The sequence below is a fragment of the Chelmon rostratus genome, chromosome 8 (genome assembly GCF_017976325.1).
Source record: "Chelmon rostratus isolate fCheRos1 chromosome 8, fCheRos1.pri, whole genome shotgun sequence".
Classification (NCBI taxonomy): domain Eukaryota; kingdom Metazoa; phylum Chordata; class Actinopteri; order Chaetodontiformes; family Chaetodontidae; genus Chelmon; species Chelmon rostratus.
In genome coordinates, this window is record NC_055665.1 from 13,180,152 (window position 1) to 13,195,010 (window position 14,859).

Sequence of the window (14,859 nt, forward strand, 5' to 3'; positions counted from 1 at the left end):
TTGACATGCCAAAGCATTTACAGCATTCGATTTGAGAAACTTTCTGAACAGAGTGAGTTGAAAGTGAATTCTGACTCTGTGTCGGAGGTGTTGAGACTAGATCGTACTGCAAGACTGTGCAGCTGCAGTCTCAGCCGACCCACTAGAAGGAGACAAATCTGCAGTCACAGCTCCTGCGGCAGCTGAACACATTGAACCCAAGCTGTCATGAGGAACCAATCATGAATTCACTTTTAAATGTAGTTTGAGTTTTCATCCCAGGTCCAAATACAAAACTGATCTCAGAGGTAATATTCTTGGATATTAGCTATTGTTTAAGCATAACCCTGCTGCTCAACCACTTCATTTCAGCCATTGTTTTGTCACAACCACATCTGAGGTGGCGTATATGCTGCTGTACTCTATGTGTTGTGTTGTTCCTGCCCTCAGTTGGATCTTAATAAAGGCCACATCATCAGTTTGTCAACTCTGTAGCATCATCTTTGTTCTGTGCACCGACATGGGAATGTGGATCAGCCTCGCCCTGCGTGCCTGTGTGGTAACTGCATATGTAGGCCTCACCCACCCTGTGAGGGAATGCTGCCTCTACACACCAATCAGGTACAGTGCCATGAGTCAGCCTGTAATTGTGCCTCTGTCCCATCATCCGGCAAACCACTTAATATTAGACAAGTCATGTTCATGGGGAGGTGCAGTGGAGCCAGGGAGTTGAGCAATGTGTTGCAAATGTTTGTATCTGAAAGAAAAAACGTAGAGCTTGACAAATAGCTATGTGGGCAAGCCAATAAACTAGATAAGCATAAGCTTGAGTAGATGTAGCTTTAAATGTTTACATATAATTAGGGACTGAATGAAAATTAATTGGGTTTGAGAGGATTACCTAACTAGTGAGTGAATTAGTGAATAGGGTAAGGGCTGAGGGGCTTCAGCATGGTACTTTTGTCATACTGTAATATTGACCATTGGCTAGTGGAAAAAATGTCCACTCTTTAAAGAGATAATGTCTCTACTAACAATAAAGATCCACATTTGCTATATCTCAAAAGTGACATATTGTTCCTACTAGCAACTGGTCCCCCCAACCCCAAAACAAACAAAAAAATCTGACTAACCACCATTCAGAGAAAGGAAATCCAGTAAGTAATCCGGTAGTAATATCCTTTGGATTATACATTATGAAAGATAAAAATGACATTTGCCTATGTACTCTTATTCTTGAAATTGTTAATACACCACCATCCAATTTGTACTGTGCAAATTGTCATTTTAAACTAAAGAAACATTTTAAATTAGGTTTAAATGGCTTGCATTTATGTCAGAGTTTGCACTCCTTTGCAAAGAAACACTTTTTGACAAAATTAACACCTTTCAGAACTATGTGTAATCACACTGCATTTTCTCTGCAATAGGTCACTTATATTTCCCACTAAACTCTGCCTATAAAGTGAAAAAACATAAAGGAAAAGAAAAGAAGTATTTTGGGCTTTCTGCATTCATATTAATGGTGTTGCTGTGCCGGTTTAGACTGTGAGTGGGAGAATGCCTGAGTGTGTTTAAAAGGGATCAAGTTGGGTGGGGTGCACAAGATTGTATTACACAATGCCAAATCTGTCCTGAGGGGGTCTGACATGGTTTTGTGTGCCTTTCTTCTCTCTTCCCCATCCTGCACTCTATTCTTTATGTTTCCACCCTGTTAAAAAAAGAGATAATGTGTTTGGTGTGTCTGAGTGACAATGGTTTCTCTGCCATAGCATGTGTGTATGTGGGAAACGCAGAGGTAATCAATGGGGACGAAGAGAGAGAGTTAACACGGTTTTGCCTCCAGCCATATTCTGTCATCAGAGAGCTCCACCTTTGTGTTTGTGCTCCTGCACTTCACACACCCGCCCAAAGTACAGAAAAGCACAATAAGTACACAGGAAAGTGAGGTGAAACACTCAGAAGGCAAATAGTGAAATCAAACAGCTGAAGGCTGACAGACTTCACATGTTAAGTTTATTGTTTTTTCAGCATGAGCACAGTAGGACATCCTGTGCAGGAAGTCCTACTGCGGGACATGTGTACAGCAAATTGAAGTCCAAACGGCAACTTTGCAGGGCGCAAGCAGCAATTAGATTCACAAGATACATGTCAGAGGTGTCCTTCAACATTTCTTTTCCTTCTCAACTTTCCATCTACACTCCAAATGATTTAGTTAAAAAGAGAAATGGTGCAGGGATTTCTGCAGGGAGACCCGTTTACTCCATTGCATTCCCCACAATAGTGCAGATGGTGAAGAGAAGACAAGGAAAGTGTGATGGACTGGTTGATCTTTGCAGATTCTTCAGAGTAAAATATATAATAAAATCTGTCAGAAACCACCTCTGGCTGTGGAGATTCACTCAGTAAACTGAGAGCTTGTGACAGGAGTCCTCTTGAAGAATGCAGCCCTATGGTTAGGTTTCAGAGAACTGGGACTGTCCTCTGTTCAGTTGTGAGTCCAAAACAAAAGGCAAGACAACATTGGCATTACACAACATGGAAACGCGAGCTTCAGTGTGAGATGTCACATTTTTGTAAGTGAAAGCTGATGCAGGCATCAGACTATTTGACAAGCTCACAGTGTAACATACAGTATATGTTATCATTCAAAGATACTGCTATTATATTCATTAGTAGTCTTATTGATTAGCAGTGCATTGATATTTGGCATTATGTAAACATCTTAAAGTTTTACTACTAACTTCTTCATGCACTAAAGCTTCAATACAATCACTGCATCTGTATCAAATGTATATAAACACATAAAACGCATTGCATAAAAAGATTAAGTCTGAAGATGTATCAACACAGCCATTCATAATACTCATTTTCATCTCTTTCACACTAAAACACACTCACACACTTTCACTCTTCACAGAGAAGCTTACGGAAAGGATTTATCTCAGTTTCTACTAAGTCATAACAGTGATTATAATATCGTAACATGTTAAAAAAAAATCTCTATAAAGCTTTTAAAATACACACTGTGCAATATAAGACAAAACTATTTTTGGCTACGGCCACAATGATTTTTGTATAAAATACATTAATTTCTGCTCTTATAGATATAAATAACACATCTAAAATACTATTTTTTAAAAACCTAACAATACATTACAAGTCTTTGACCAAATTGTCAAGTGACCTTTGTACATTTGTGCCCCTACAGCAGGGTCAGGTCCAGGTACTGCCCCGCCGGCTTGGTCATGAGAGCGGGGAGGGACATGAGAGGAGCATCACCTCCACTGGACTGACCAATCAGACTGCTGCTCAGGAGAGAAATCGACTCTGCGGGACTCTGGAGGGGGAGAGGAAGGAGAGTTTGGGGTAAGGAAAGGGGAGACGGACAGGAGAGAGACCTTATACCAACACCAGATGTTACCCATCACCTTCTCAACCACATGAAGGCTATATCTGTTATTAGCGATCGATCATTGCACTAAAGCCCCACCAACTGACCGTTTGCAAAGTCCCGCCCCCCTTAGTTACTGTTGCAACACCTGTCAAGCTTTCCATTCATGGCACATAATACTTGATATAGAAATACAGGACTCTCCTGGATAAGGTAGCAATCATGAAGGTTTACATTCGGACCAGCAGAAATCATGTTTCATTAGTCATTTTGGCAGAGTGGGCAGCTCTAAATACTACAGTACACAATCAAGCAGTGGCACGAATCAGCAGTTGTAATGAAAAATAATGCCATGGCTCCTGAATTCAACCGAAGTTGATACCAAAATTAAAAGTGACCTGATTTAAACTGCAGATTATAAAATAAAATCTGTTATGGCTTCCACCCACTGTACACGGCAGAAGAGCTCCAGCTGTGCATCACATTCCATTGTCTATGTCGCAAAAATGCTTTTACTTCCAGAAACAGGAACACCCCAAATTAACTCCTCCATCTTGGATCTCTACTGGTCTTTGACTGTAAAGTTAAGTGAACAAAAGGAGGCTTCTCATGTCTAGCTGAAAACACAGCATTTTCTTGCCTGAAAAGACTGTTGCCAGGGGATTTTATCAACTGTAGCTAGCTAGTACAAGCTACTGCTAATGCTAAAACTCAGTGATTTGCTTGAAAGGGATCTGAGGATGAAGAATAACCGCGAGTTTGGCAAACATGACATTATCTGAAACTTCCCCAAACCAAATAATGTGAACAAATAATTATTTTTTTCTAATCTATACAACCACCAAATACAGTTAGTTAGCTAATAACAAGCATATGCTAACAAGATGGACATGCTAATGATTCCAGCTCACATTAGAGCAGATAAACAGTGTTTAATACATTACATATACTTTTGCTGTTGTGTTTTTGGTTTTGGAAAGGTAATAGTAAAGACAATACTGTCGAAACTCATGAGAAACTAAGTAAATTTTATTTTTGACTAATTCGAACCATTTTGGCAGACGATGAAATCCAAAGCTTGACAGATGTGCTGTACCTATTTATGGTTAAGCTATAACTGGACAATCGCTGTTCAGTGCTGGGGTTTAGCAAACAGTCAATTAGCCCTCTTGGCTAATACTGTAGCCCATAAAAAGCTTCTTGAGAGGACAGAAATGTAGAGACCAGTATTAAAGCAAACTGCCACAGTCCAATAGTCCAGCAGAAAACAGAACCCTGTCCAAACGTTTCAAGACAAAACCCAAGGATTGACTAAAATCCAAGAAATTTCCTCTAACCACTCTACCCAATTAAAAATGTGTCCATTGTTGCTGCTGCAAGTGGTTAGTGGAAAAGTCTAAAAGGGAAATATTGCCGTGGTGTTGAGCACTGTAACCCATGGTGACCAATCGAGACCCAAGCCATAGCTACAACCCCTGCTATTCCTCCTCACAGAGCCCTCAACCAATCCTTACCTGCCACCTGCCTCAAACACCTTAAATACACACCCACTCTTTGGGCTGTGTAAGCAATGTCCCAGCCGGGTCGTGAGCATGCACATGCCCGTGGGCGTGCATGAGAGCATCCTCTGGGGTGTACTGTGATGTGAGGAAGGGGGAGGAATAACAGAGACAGGGGGCTGAGAGACAAGCAACAACAGACACTAATCTAAAGGCCACATGGACCTGTAAACTCCAGCATGGTGGTGAGAGAGGAGTTTGTTCATGGGACAAAAATACAGTACATTCTCAGTCTAAGTTCATCTCTTGATTTAGTAGAAACTCTAATTTATCATATCCCTGGGATTCTTCACACCGCCCACCCCAGTTTAAATAAGACTTGAGTTCCTCCAAGTCAAGTCTAAGCAAGCAGCAGTGCATGTGTGACAGAGCAGGGAGAGTAGACAGGCTAAACTAGTTTGATAGCCTCTGGGCAAACACAGTGGATGCCTGGCAGTACACACCCACAACAGAAGGAGATCTGAATACAACACTTGGATCCAGCAGAGAAGTATGTCAACACTGAATGTACTGAGGATTTACTTGTGTAGGAACTGTGTTAACAACTAATCATTAGGCATATGGTTGATTTGTAGAGAGCTGACTCTTACCTGGTACCCCTGCACTGCATTAATGAGATCTTTGACTCCGCTGCTGTTGTAGGTGAGACCTGGCATGCGCACCAACCCCCCTGGGGAGGAGATGGAGGAGGGGGAGGGGAAGAAACCTACAGTGGTAGGTGAGCCAGGTGGACTGGAGAAAGACGAGAGAGAAAGCACAGACATGCTGCTATCATGAAAATATCAAAAAAAACAAACAAACTGAGTGACTTGAAAGCTGCATGTTTCTCAGCAAACAAAGCACATATGAATCACAAGACTGGGAGAAACTTTGGGCGTCGTCTCGAAATGCTTTCTCAGTGTCAAAGGGCTGACCAGGGACAAACCGAGGTCACTGATGTTTACCAAGTTCTCTGATACCGCATTGTTCAGTTATTAACTACCCTTGTCCCAGCCTTTCTCCTTGGCAAAACACATTTGAACCAAAGACGAGCTATTTTGGGTGGGTGCGCACACAATAGAATCAGCAATGCAAACAGAAATACACCAGATAAAATAAAAAAGAAACAATATGGTACAGTTCTAATTATAATACTGTAGCAGCTGAAGTGATGCAGCAATTTGGTCAAAAATTGCTAAACAGTTTTTAACTGTGTGTTATTTCACAATTATCTAGTAAAAGGTTTGGAAGGCACCACAAACTTGCAAATCTGTGACTAAAAAGTGAGTTTTTTAAGGGCTCACTAATAAACATAACATGTAATTGGTTCCAGTGAATGTAAAGACCCTCTTGAAATCTTTTAGCGCACTCATGTTCTTGAAGCACTTTAATGACTCGTTGATGTCGCTGCTAATTTCCCAACAAGTGTTTTTGTTTTATGCTTTCGCAAATTTGTGATAATTGTTGGGTTTTCTGTTTCATACTTTGTTTAATGCATGCCTATGTGCATTACGAGTGACTGGTTTTACTTTTTTTGTCTTTTTCTGTTTTTGCTCAAGTGACCTCACTAAGACAAATTCCAGTCAGTCATGTTGATATGGCAATAAAGTATTGAATCTTGAGGTCATGATAATACCTATGCTAACAGAAGGCTCAGAAAATTAAACATGTAGACGATACCGGTTTAGTTTCTTATTTGCTTACTCAGCAGCACACAGCCCGCAGGTAAACAATGTCTGACAGGCTCAATTCAGGTCACGGAAGTCCAATCGCTCCTAAGTCTATTTATAATCATTATAGAGTAATTCATTTTATGGCGAGCCCTCAAAAATGGATATTTCTGAAATGATTAGCACAATATATAGATAGAAATATTTCAGCATCAGTGTGGTAGAACAGTACTGAATTGTCAAAATATAATGAATATTCATCCCATTGAGTAAAGTTTGGGGTGTTTTGCTAGAAAAACATTGTGTGATTTTTAAAAAACATTTACATTCTGAAGCATTTTAATTTCATCACTGCTCACCTGGGGTAGTAGGCTGCGTAGTTCATGTACAGCTGAGCTGTGGCGGGGTAGTAGGCGTGTCCTGGTGGCAGGGGGCGCGGGCTTAGCAACACCTGACCCATGGGAGGGTAAAGGCCGGCAGCAGCAGCAGCCTCTGTTGGCAGGACAGGTGGTGCAGGGGTGAAGGAGTAGGATGGTGGAGATAAACCTGCAAGGGAGAAAACAGAGGGAGAGACAAAATACTTAAAAACAGACAAACAGACACAGTCATCAAGGTAGAGTCTGGTCATTGTTTGTTTCTGAGAGAGGCACCCATGCAAATGTGCAAACAATGACCGCCATCACTAAGCCCCTGACACATGTACAGTATGTACGTCTTAATAAGGGATAATGAGGAAGTGCTGCACTGGACTGTGATTCACTTTGAGTATTTTGCAGACCTGTAGCCAGGTGAGCAATTTTCAGGTGTGAACCCCATCATTCCTTACATTATTCACCATCCATGTGGCTCACTTGGTAGCTAATTTCAGAACATGTAACAACTTTTGACTTAAAGGTCAAGCGAATCAAGATAGTTTGTAATCATGAGTTTTAGTATTTATTATAGTCTTGCTTTCCCATAAGCATGCTTAAGGCTAATTGATAAATTCATGGAGCCCTCTGTACAGAATGACAGCAACATAGCTCAACACGAAACATTGTTAAGATCCCAGAAGTGGGTGTAGATATATTCTGCAGAAAAACAAGTTATATGAGGTAAGACCTAATTTACACATACTGTATATTTGCCGCATGCCTATTTGGGCCTGTCCATAGTTTTTGGTGTTGCTGCCTGAACATTACATTTACTCTTCTCTAAAATATGTTTCAGCTGCATGCTATGTGGCTCTGCGGAACACAGAGTTTCTGTCTATCATGTAGTTTTGCTTAATAAGCAGAAAAATGTAATCTTGTCTTAACATGAACTCACCACTACTTGAATCGCTGTGTTGTAAATGTTTGACATTTGAACATCTGCACTTCATGTCAACCAATTCAGTAGGTTAGACCACTTTTTAAAATTGTACCTCTTTTTGAAAACTATGAGTGCACAAGTGCACATTTATCAGACATGAAAAACAAAGCATATATTCTATGCACCAGCATTCAGCTCTGCCCACCTTTGCCACAGCTCCACTGATTGGACAAGCACAGGAGACGCACACACCTTTGATGTGCCGGTCTGCTGAGGCTAATTCCCACAACCCCTACTACCAATCTGATAAGACTGGAGAGTTGTAAGCCATTTTGCCATATTGTAGACTAGCTGACTTGCTTACACTTTTCCAACCCTCTCAGATCTTTGTGAATTACTCAAGCAGTGGTAAGGTAGTAAAATTAAGAATGAGTAACAAACATGCCGCTGAGGAAGATGAACTACAATCAGAATGTGGGGACACAGGTGAAAAGGTAGAATAAACAGTTAACATGTGAGGTTTCTCGGTGCATGCAGATTGGTAATTTAATCACACTAAATTACAAAGAGGTACCACACACACACACTTTTGAATCCTCCTGGTTAGACCAGATGTCCCCTACCTCCCACAGTACTAGATTGGAGAAAACCCAGCAACTCTGCCCCCACGGCAGGAGCCCACCTACCCTGCAGTCCCGAAGCACCCCCAGCTCCCAGCAGCACTTACGTCTCGACTTACATGGCGGCGGGCTGAGCCCTGTCCCATTCCTGGTCCGGGTGTGTGTGTGTGTATGTGTGTGTGAGAGTGAGCCTCCCATCAGCACCAGGCCCATCTCCTCAGCGCTGCAGGGGAACACCTCCACGTAGCGGCTGTTGGATCCACGCTGGCTGGACATCACATGTTTGTGGAGCCGCTGTGAGGCCTGAAGTGCTCGCTCTGCTGAGGTCATCTGGATGAAGCAGTCACCTGAGGGACGGCCCTGGAAACAGAGACAAGCAAGAATTACTCTGCAACATTGTGTCAGAAAGCATGTTCCTCGGGTGTGTCAGGTTGGTTAATGCATGTACCTGCTGGTTGAGGACCATGTGCACGCCATGTGGTCTGATATCTTGTGTAAACTCGCCCAGGAAGGTGAGGATGTCTTCTATGCTCGCTGTGTATGGCAGCCCCCTCAACCTCAAGCAGTCTCTCATACTACCAGGAGGGGGCAGGAGAGATACTGTGGGCAGTACTGACACCAAGGGGGCAGGGGCCACAGGGATCAGGGGGGCTGATGAGTAGCGGTTCAACACCTAAAACACACACAGTTACAAATTACATACCTAGCCTGTAGCAAAGACAGTCAAGGAGGCAGAACTGATTTGAGGTGGGTCAAGTTTAGGGAAGCCTTTCTCCCCTTTCTCAGAATTTTCAGGACAAAAACACCTAAAATAATACACTCAGATATTTTATTACTTACTTGTCATCGACACTTAAAAAGGAAAAAAAAATTAAAAAAATCTAGAGAGACATACAGTATGGGCCAACTTTTAGCAGACAACTTTTATACAGCAAAGACAAGTCTCCACTGTGTTGCAACACCAGACAAAAGCTGGCTTGTTTGCATTTCTGGAGAGGACCAATAAAACCCCATAGTCTGTCATACATAAAAGCCTGGGGAAAAGCCTCTCCATAGATATGCATGAGGGCAGTAAGCTTATCAGCCCACAGCGATAAGAAAATTAGTCCACATGTGTTCATCTCACACAAGAGAGAGAGAAAGACAAGGGAAGACCAACAAGACCCTAATCTTTCACAGAGCATCTGTGTGTGTACCTACATACTTAAGGGACACACACACACACACACACACACACACACACACACACACACACACACACACACACACACACAAACACACACACACACACATACACACAGTTCATCTTGCTATGCAGGTCCCCACCCTTAAGCCCTACTCCAATAATTCCTACAACTAAGTGACTAGAAAAGAAACACACCCACACATTGTCACGCTCTGCTGTATGCACACACAAACATACGCATAATCCTAAAAACCCTCTTCTTGCTCTCAGAAAACAAAGAACAAGACAGAGAAAAAGAGACAGAACAAACAAACCTGAATTCAAAATGAAGGGACACAAATATCCACACAATGTGCAGAGAGCACAGCCACATCCAGGCACACACACCGACATACCTGTTGGACCTCTGCTGCTGTACTTTTGAACAGCTCAATGTATCTCCTCCCCAGGATTTCCTTGTGTTTCCTCAGAGCACACTGGGCGTGGTCCTCGCAGGCAAATAAAACAAAGGCATCGCCAGTGGGGCGTCCGTCTGGATAGCGAACAAATAGGATGCCATCCTTTCCTCCGCTGACCGGACACATCTCTTTAAGGCCATCTCCCGAGGAGAAGAAGGCGAGCACCTGCTCGTGTGTGGCGGTGAAGGGAAGACCTCGCATCCTCACTATAATCTGGTCCTCACGGGACAGAAACATTGCTACCTCACTGGAGGTACCTGGCACACAGACAAAGACACAGACACACGTATTGAAAGGTATGCTAAGCAGGGTTTTCCTACAAAACAAGGTATCGACTCGTTTTAAAAGTAATCCCTCTGAGTCATCACTTATGACCCACTAGAAGTGTGTGGTGGTGTATTTATCCACAGAGACCCTGCCCTCTGCCTGTATCTTCTTATAATGCTGTGGTCGCGATGTTTCTGGGCTGCAACCTTTGAGCAGTTGGTGTGCAGCCCCCAGCCCATAACAGCGCGCAGGTGAGGTTGGGACTTTATAAAAAGGTAGCGACCAGGTGCAAGAAAGTAAGCAGCATGCATCCAAGAGGAAGCTATGAAAATGGCGGACACAGCGCTGAAAACTTCTGTGATGGTTTGGAGTGCTTTCTACTGCGAAGAATGAACTTGACTCTTATCTCTTCTTATCTCTTCATTTCTTTGGGTTGCTGGAGAGTTTTCAGATCCCCAAAAATCAATATCAGAAAATGCATGAATACAAACTCATTTTGTGGGAAGATTCTCGTAACAGGAAATTCACCCTCAAACCAGTGCTCCAGGACGGTCTTCTACATTGTAACTATATTGCGTACAAAACACCAAGCCTAATTTGATTAAATGCCTAAAGCCGCTGCTGATACGGTAAAACACTGTATAACACATGTGGTTGCATCTTCTCACCTCCTGCTATCTTCAGGAAGTCCTCTCCTGTTGCTTTGTAAACCTGCCATCAGAAGGGAGCAAGACAGAGATGATGTCACCATAGGGGCAACAAATGAAGTTTCTCTATATATAAGTGATCAGATTAGATGTAGGTAGTGTGGCTGATTCACTTAATTAGAAGCAGGTCTCAGACAGGTTACCTCTATGTATCTGTTTCCCATGTGGTGTTTGTGTCTCTGCAGTGCCAGGTCTCTGTGCTCCTCACTCACAAAACGAACAAGAGCTTCTCCGTTCCTTCTCCCCTGAGCATTAAGGCACAGTGCAGCCCCTCCTCTATAAAACACCACATATAGAGCATTAGAGATGAGGTTCACTTTATGTACACAGAAGCTTTCAGTATATATATATATGATGCTGACTGACAGGTCAGTACAGCTACAACATACTTGGCAATGTTGAGTCCTCTGAAGAATCGAGCAATGTCCTGGTCAGAAGACTGCCAAGGCAACCCTCTGGCTCTGATCACTGTGTTGTCGCACACTTTCTCCATCTTACTGCTGCACACGCACACGCATGCACACACACACACACATTAGCACAGCAGGTGGGGACTTGTAGTTGAATTCAGAGGCAGGGGACAAAAAGAACGTTTATCTTGAGAAAACTTGACTTACCAAGTGCCAGTCTCAAACTTCTCACTAACTCTCTCCTGGTTGGAGAACATGTGGCCTGTAGAGGGAAAGCTTGTTAGATAACGGCCCTTTGAAATCACAGATTAGACCACATAACTGAAACAAATTATGGTATTTTGGAATCAGCACGATAATGGTCGAATGTTTTGTTATTATTGCTATATTTTAGATTTATGAACTGACATTTTCCTTTTAGACAAATGAACGCTACAGGCAATTTACTTAAGGGCTGCGAGTAAAAATTGCCGAGTATTATCTCAACTGATGGGTTGATTGGTTCATAACATGTCAGAAATACACAATTTCCCAGAGATGAAAATGACATATTCAGGTGTCTTTTTTGTCGAATAATGAAAAGATACTTAGTTTACTATCATATATGACAAACAAAGCAGACATGACATTGGACATGCTGAGAACATTAAATATTTGCTATTTTGGCAAACAACAAATTGACCAAATTCATTTGTAATTAATTTGGTATCAGCTCTGATTTTCCATCTTGGCACTGCTCTTGAAGTATCAGATTTTTCTGAGCTTACCTGTAAGCCCACAGCAGGCCTGTGTATCAAACTGACTAACACATTCCTAATCTTTAACTTTTTGTCTTATTGATGTAAGATCATACATGGTACTCACAAAATGGCTCATTTAGCAGGGCAAGGGCAATGATGGCCATAATCTGGAGCTGCTGCACTGCGATTTCTGCAGGCAATATGGCTGACGGATCCAGTGTGGCTGAGGAATCCCACATGGCGGTCTCATCAACAGGGATACTAAGAACTGAGGTGGACACGGTCAAGAAAACAAACAAGGCATGGTCCAAAACAGCGGAACAGTTTGGGGAGCAAAAAGGTGTCGCAATTCTATATATGTGGGTGTGTGATGGGTATAAAATGAAAAAAGTGGGTGAAAGACAATGGAAAAAAATAGAGAGAATTAAAAAAGGACAGAAAAAAACAAAATACAGCAAACGAGGCAGGACACAGACACAAACACCCAGAGATGTAAGTTTTCCTGTTCCAGTGGGCGTGTGAGGTTTGCCCTGTTGGCTAAACACACACTTGTTCACTGTTTCACTAGTGCTTAGTTAGGTGCTGCCATTGTTTCCCTATTTGCATTTCAAAACCTCTAGTCTTGCAGCCAACACCCCGTCACTTCCAAACTTCTACCATGTGCATTGCATGAACAAGATTAAGCTTAACGTATGAACGAATAACCAAAAACTGCCCACAAATACCATGTCACACATTAAATGCATTGCAATTAACAGCATAGTTCATAGACACTCGCTGGCACACCAAATACAGGTGACATATCGAAGGATACACTCTGCCATGACGTGTACATTCAGAGCCTTGAGGTCAGATGCGGGGAAGTGCTTCTTGAACTCTTTCCGAAGGTCGAAGAATGAGTAGAAACAGTCTGGGACCAGGATGTTCTGGAGAGGGAAGGAATTAAATGAAAGGATGTGAACATGTGGCCCACCAACAGCTGCCGTTTTACTGCCGTCATATAGCTGTTTGCTCAGGCCAGTTGAGCAGTGACTGTGTTACATCAAGACATGTGTGAGAATTTAATCAGCTTCATTGTGCCGCTGTGTTTTATGTGCACAGGTACGGTATGTGCATGGGCGTGTGTCATTAGACAGGTTGCTCTGCTGTTGATCAACTTTCACAGTGACATTAAATGCAACCAGGAGCAAAGTGCTGACACAACACATCCCTTTGTGACTGCGCGAGGTGCTGAAGCTTCCTGCAGCAGTGAGCGAACATCCGCCCTGGCTGCGAGGCGTTCACCCGACCAGCTCGCTCACCTTGCTTGCGGCCTCGGGGTGAATCACTTGACGGATGTGGAGCTGCCCGTCGGTACACAAACACACAGACGTGCCTGCGCCTGCGCTGTTCACCTCGTTTGTCAGTTTTAGATGAAACTGCAAAGACAGGCGTCAAACATTTAGAAAAGAAAGAAAATCCATAATCTAGCCTTGAGCATCTCCACCAGCAGAAAGAATTATGATGTAATAAAAAGCTATTTTTCTAAAGACTTCAGGGAGGTTATTACCAGGTTTAATGCTGTCTCAAGACTTGTGGCCGTGAAGACACAGTCTGCTTTGGATGCATTCTCCTCTTCCACGCTCTCCTCCACCACATCCTCCTCTTTTTCCTCCGTCAGGTCTGAGAGGTCAGACTTAATGAGGAGCTCATTCACCTTGCCCAACTGGTTCAGAGAAGACAAAAACACACCAGTCTTGAAACAAGCCTACATAGAAACTGACAGGCTGTAGGCTGATATAACAGCATGAGTGTAGATCTTTATTAGGTATACATTATCACATAGGAAAACAACAAGAGCAGGAGTCTGTTGCAGATATTTTTCCTCCCATTATACTGTATAACTTCAGAGCCTATATTCAACTTATATGATGTTTTTAGAACAAACATGTTCCAACCTAAACCTATAAAAAGTCACCTCACCCACCAACTTACTTACTAATTAACAGACATTTGAACATTGTTACATAGGGCTGTCGTGTGTATTTAAGCCTGAGTTCAGTTTACCTGCCCACTCCTTTATTTGCGACTACGTTTCCTGCTTTAGAACAATAATCAACTGTAATAAGTAGTCTAGAAGTAAGTTTTTACCTTTTTGTTCTTCACATCCACCAGCTGCCAAACCAACTGCACGAGCTCCTTCTCGTCAGATCCCAGCAGCTCTCCGCTCGCGCCAGATGTGGCGGTGAAAAGCACCACCAGGTAGTCTACCTGCGCCGTCATCTGAAGACAAACACAGCCAAAAAAAAAAAAAAAAAAACCTAATCTAATACTACACCAAAGTAAAGGACAGTAACTGAAGATACACCACAGAGGAGACACGGAGGTAGAAACACCCTTATTTTGGCACCTGAGCGCAAAGGTGAGCTCCGTAAATCCAAGTTTCGTCGCGTGTGAAATGTTACGTGAAGCCTCCCGTAGTCACCATCGCGGAGTAATGGCTGAATGTTCCCCGTTTTTGTAGTGCATCTACCTGTGTGACCACGTGACTCTCTACCTGCCACCTCCCTCCTATGGTGGTTTACAGATTAGGACGTGGCAGACCATGGTAGACAGAA

The 14,859-nt window shown here is 42.8% G+C and overlaps 1 protein-coding gene across 3 annotated transcripts; it reads right to left on the minus strand.

Annotated features, from left to right (window-relative positions):
• Nucleotides 1-1,951: 1,951 nt before the first annotated feature.
• esrp1 (epithelial splicing regulatory protein 1) lies at nucleotides 1,952-14,742 on the minus strand. 3 transcript variants are annotated; one of them, XM_041942476.1, is made up of 16 exons: nucleotides 14,652-14,742; nucleotides 14,393-14,524; nucleotides 13,812-13,967; nucleotides 13,564-13,680; nucleotides 13,077-13,188; nucleotides 12,387-12,530; nucleotides 11,730-11,784; nucleotides 11,502-11,612; nucleotides 11,256-11,388; nucleotides 11,074-11,116; nucleotides 10,076-10,395; nucleotides 8,943-9,167; nucleotides 8,602-8,854; nucleotides 6,941-7,127; nucleotides 5,523-5,664; nucleotides 1,952-3,319 (listed from the first exon to the last, which is right to left on the minus strand). In XM_041942476.1, exons 2-16 carry the CDS (start codon nucleotides 14,522-14,524, stop codon nucleotides 3,185-3,187), a joined length of 2,265 nt encoding a protein of 754 aa, XP_041798410.1. In that variant the 5' UTR covers nucleotides 14,652-14,742; the 3' UTR covers nucleotides 1,952-3,184. The 3 variants fall into 3 exon arrangements, with proteins under 3 accessions (XP_041798410.1, XP_041798411.1, XP_041798412.1); XM_041942478.1 differs by adding an exon at nucleotides 4,888-5,010 and having other exon boundaries at nucleotides 3,184-3,319; nucleotides 14,393-14,722; XM_041942477.1 differs by having other exon boundaries at nucleotides 8,614-8,854; nucleotides 14,393-14,722.
• Nucleotides 14,743-14,859: the final 117 nt, after the last annotated feature.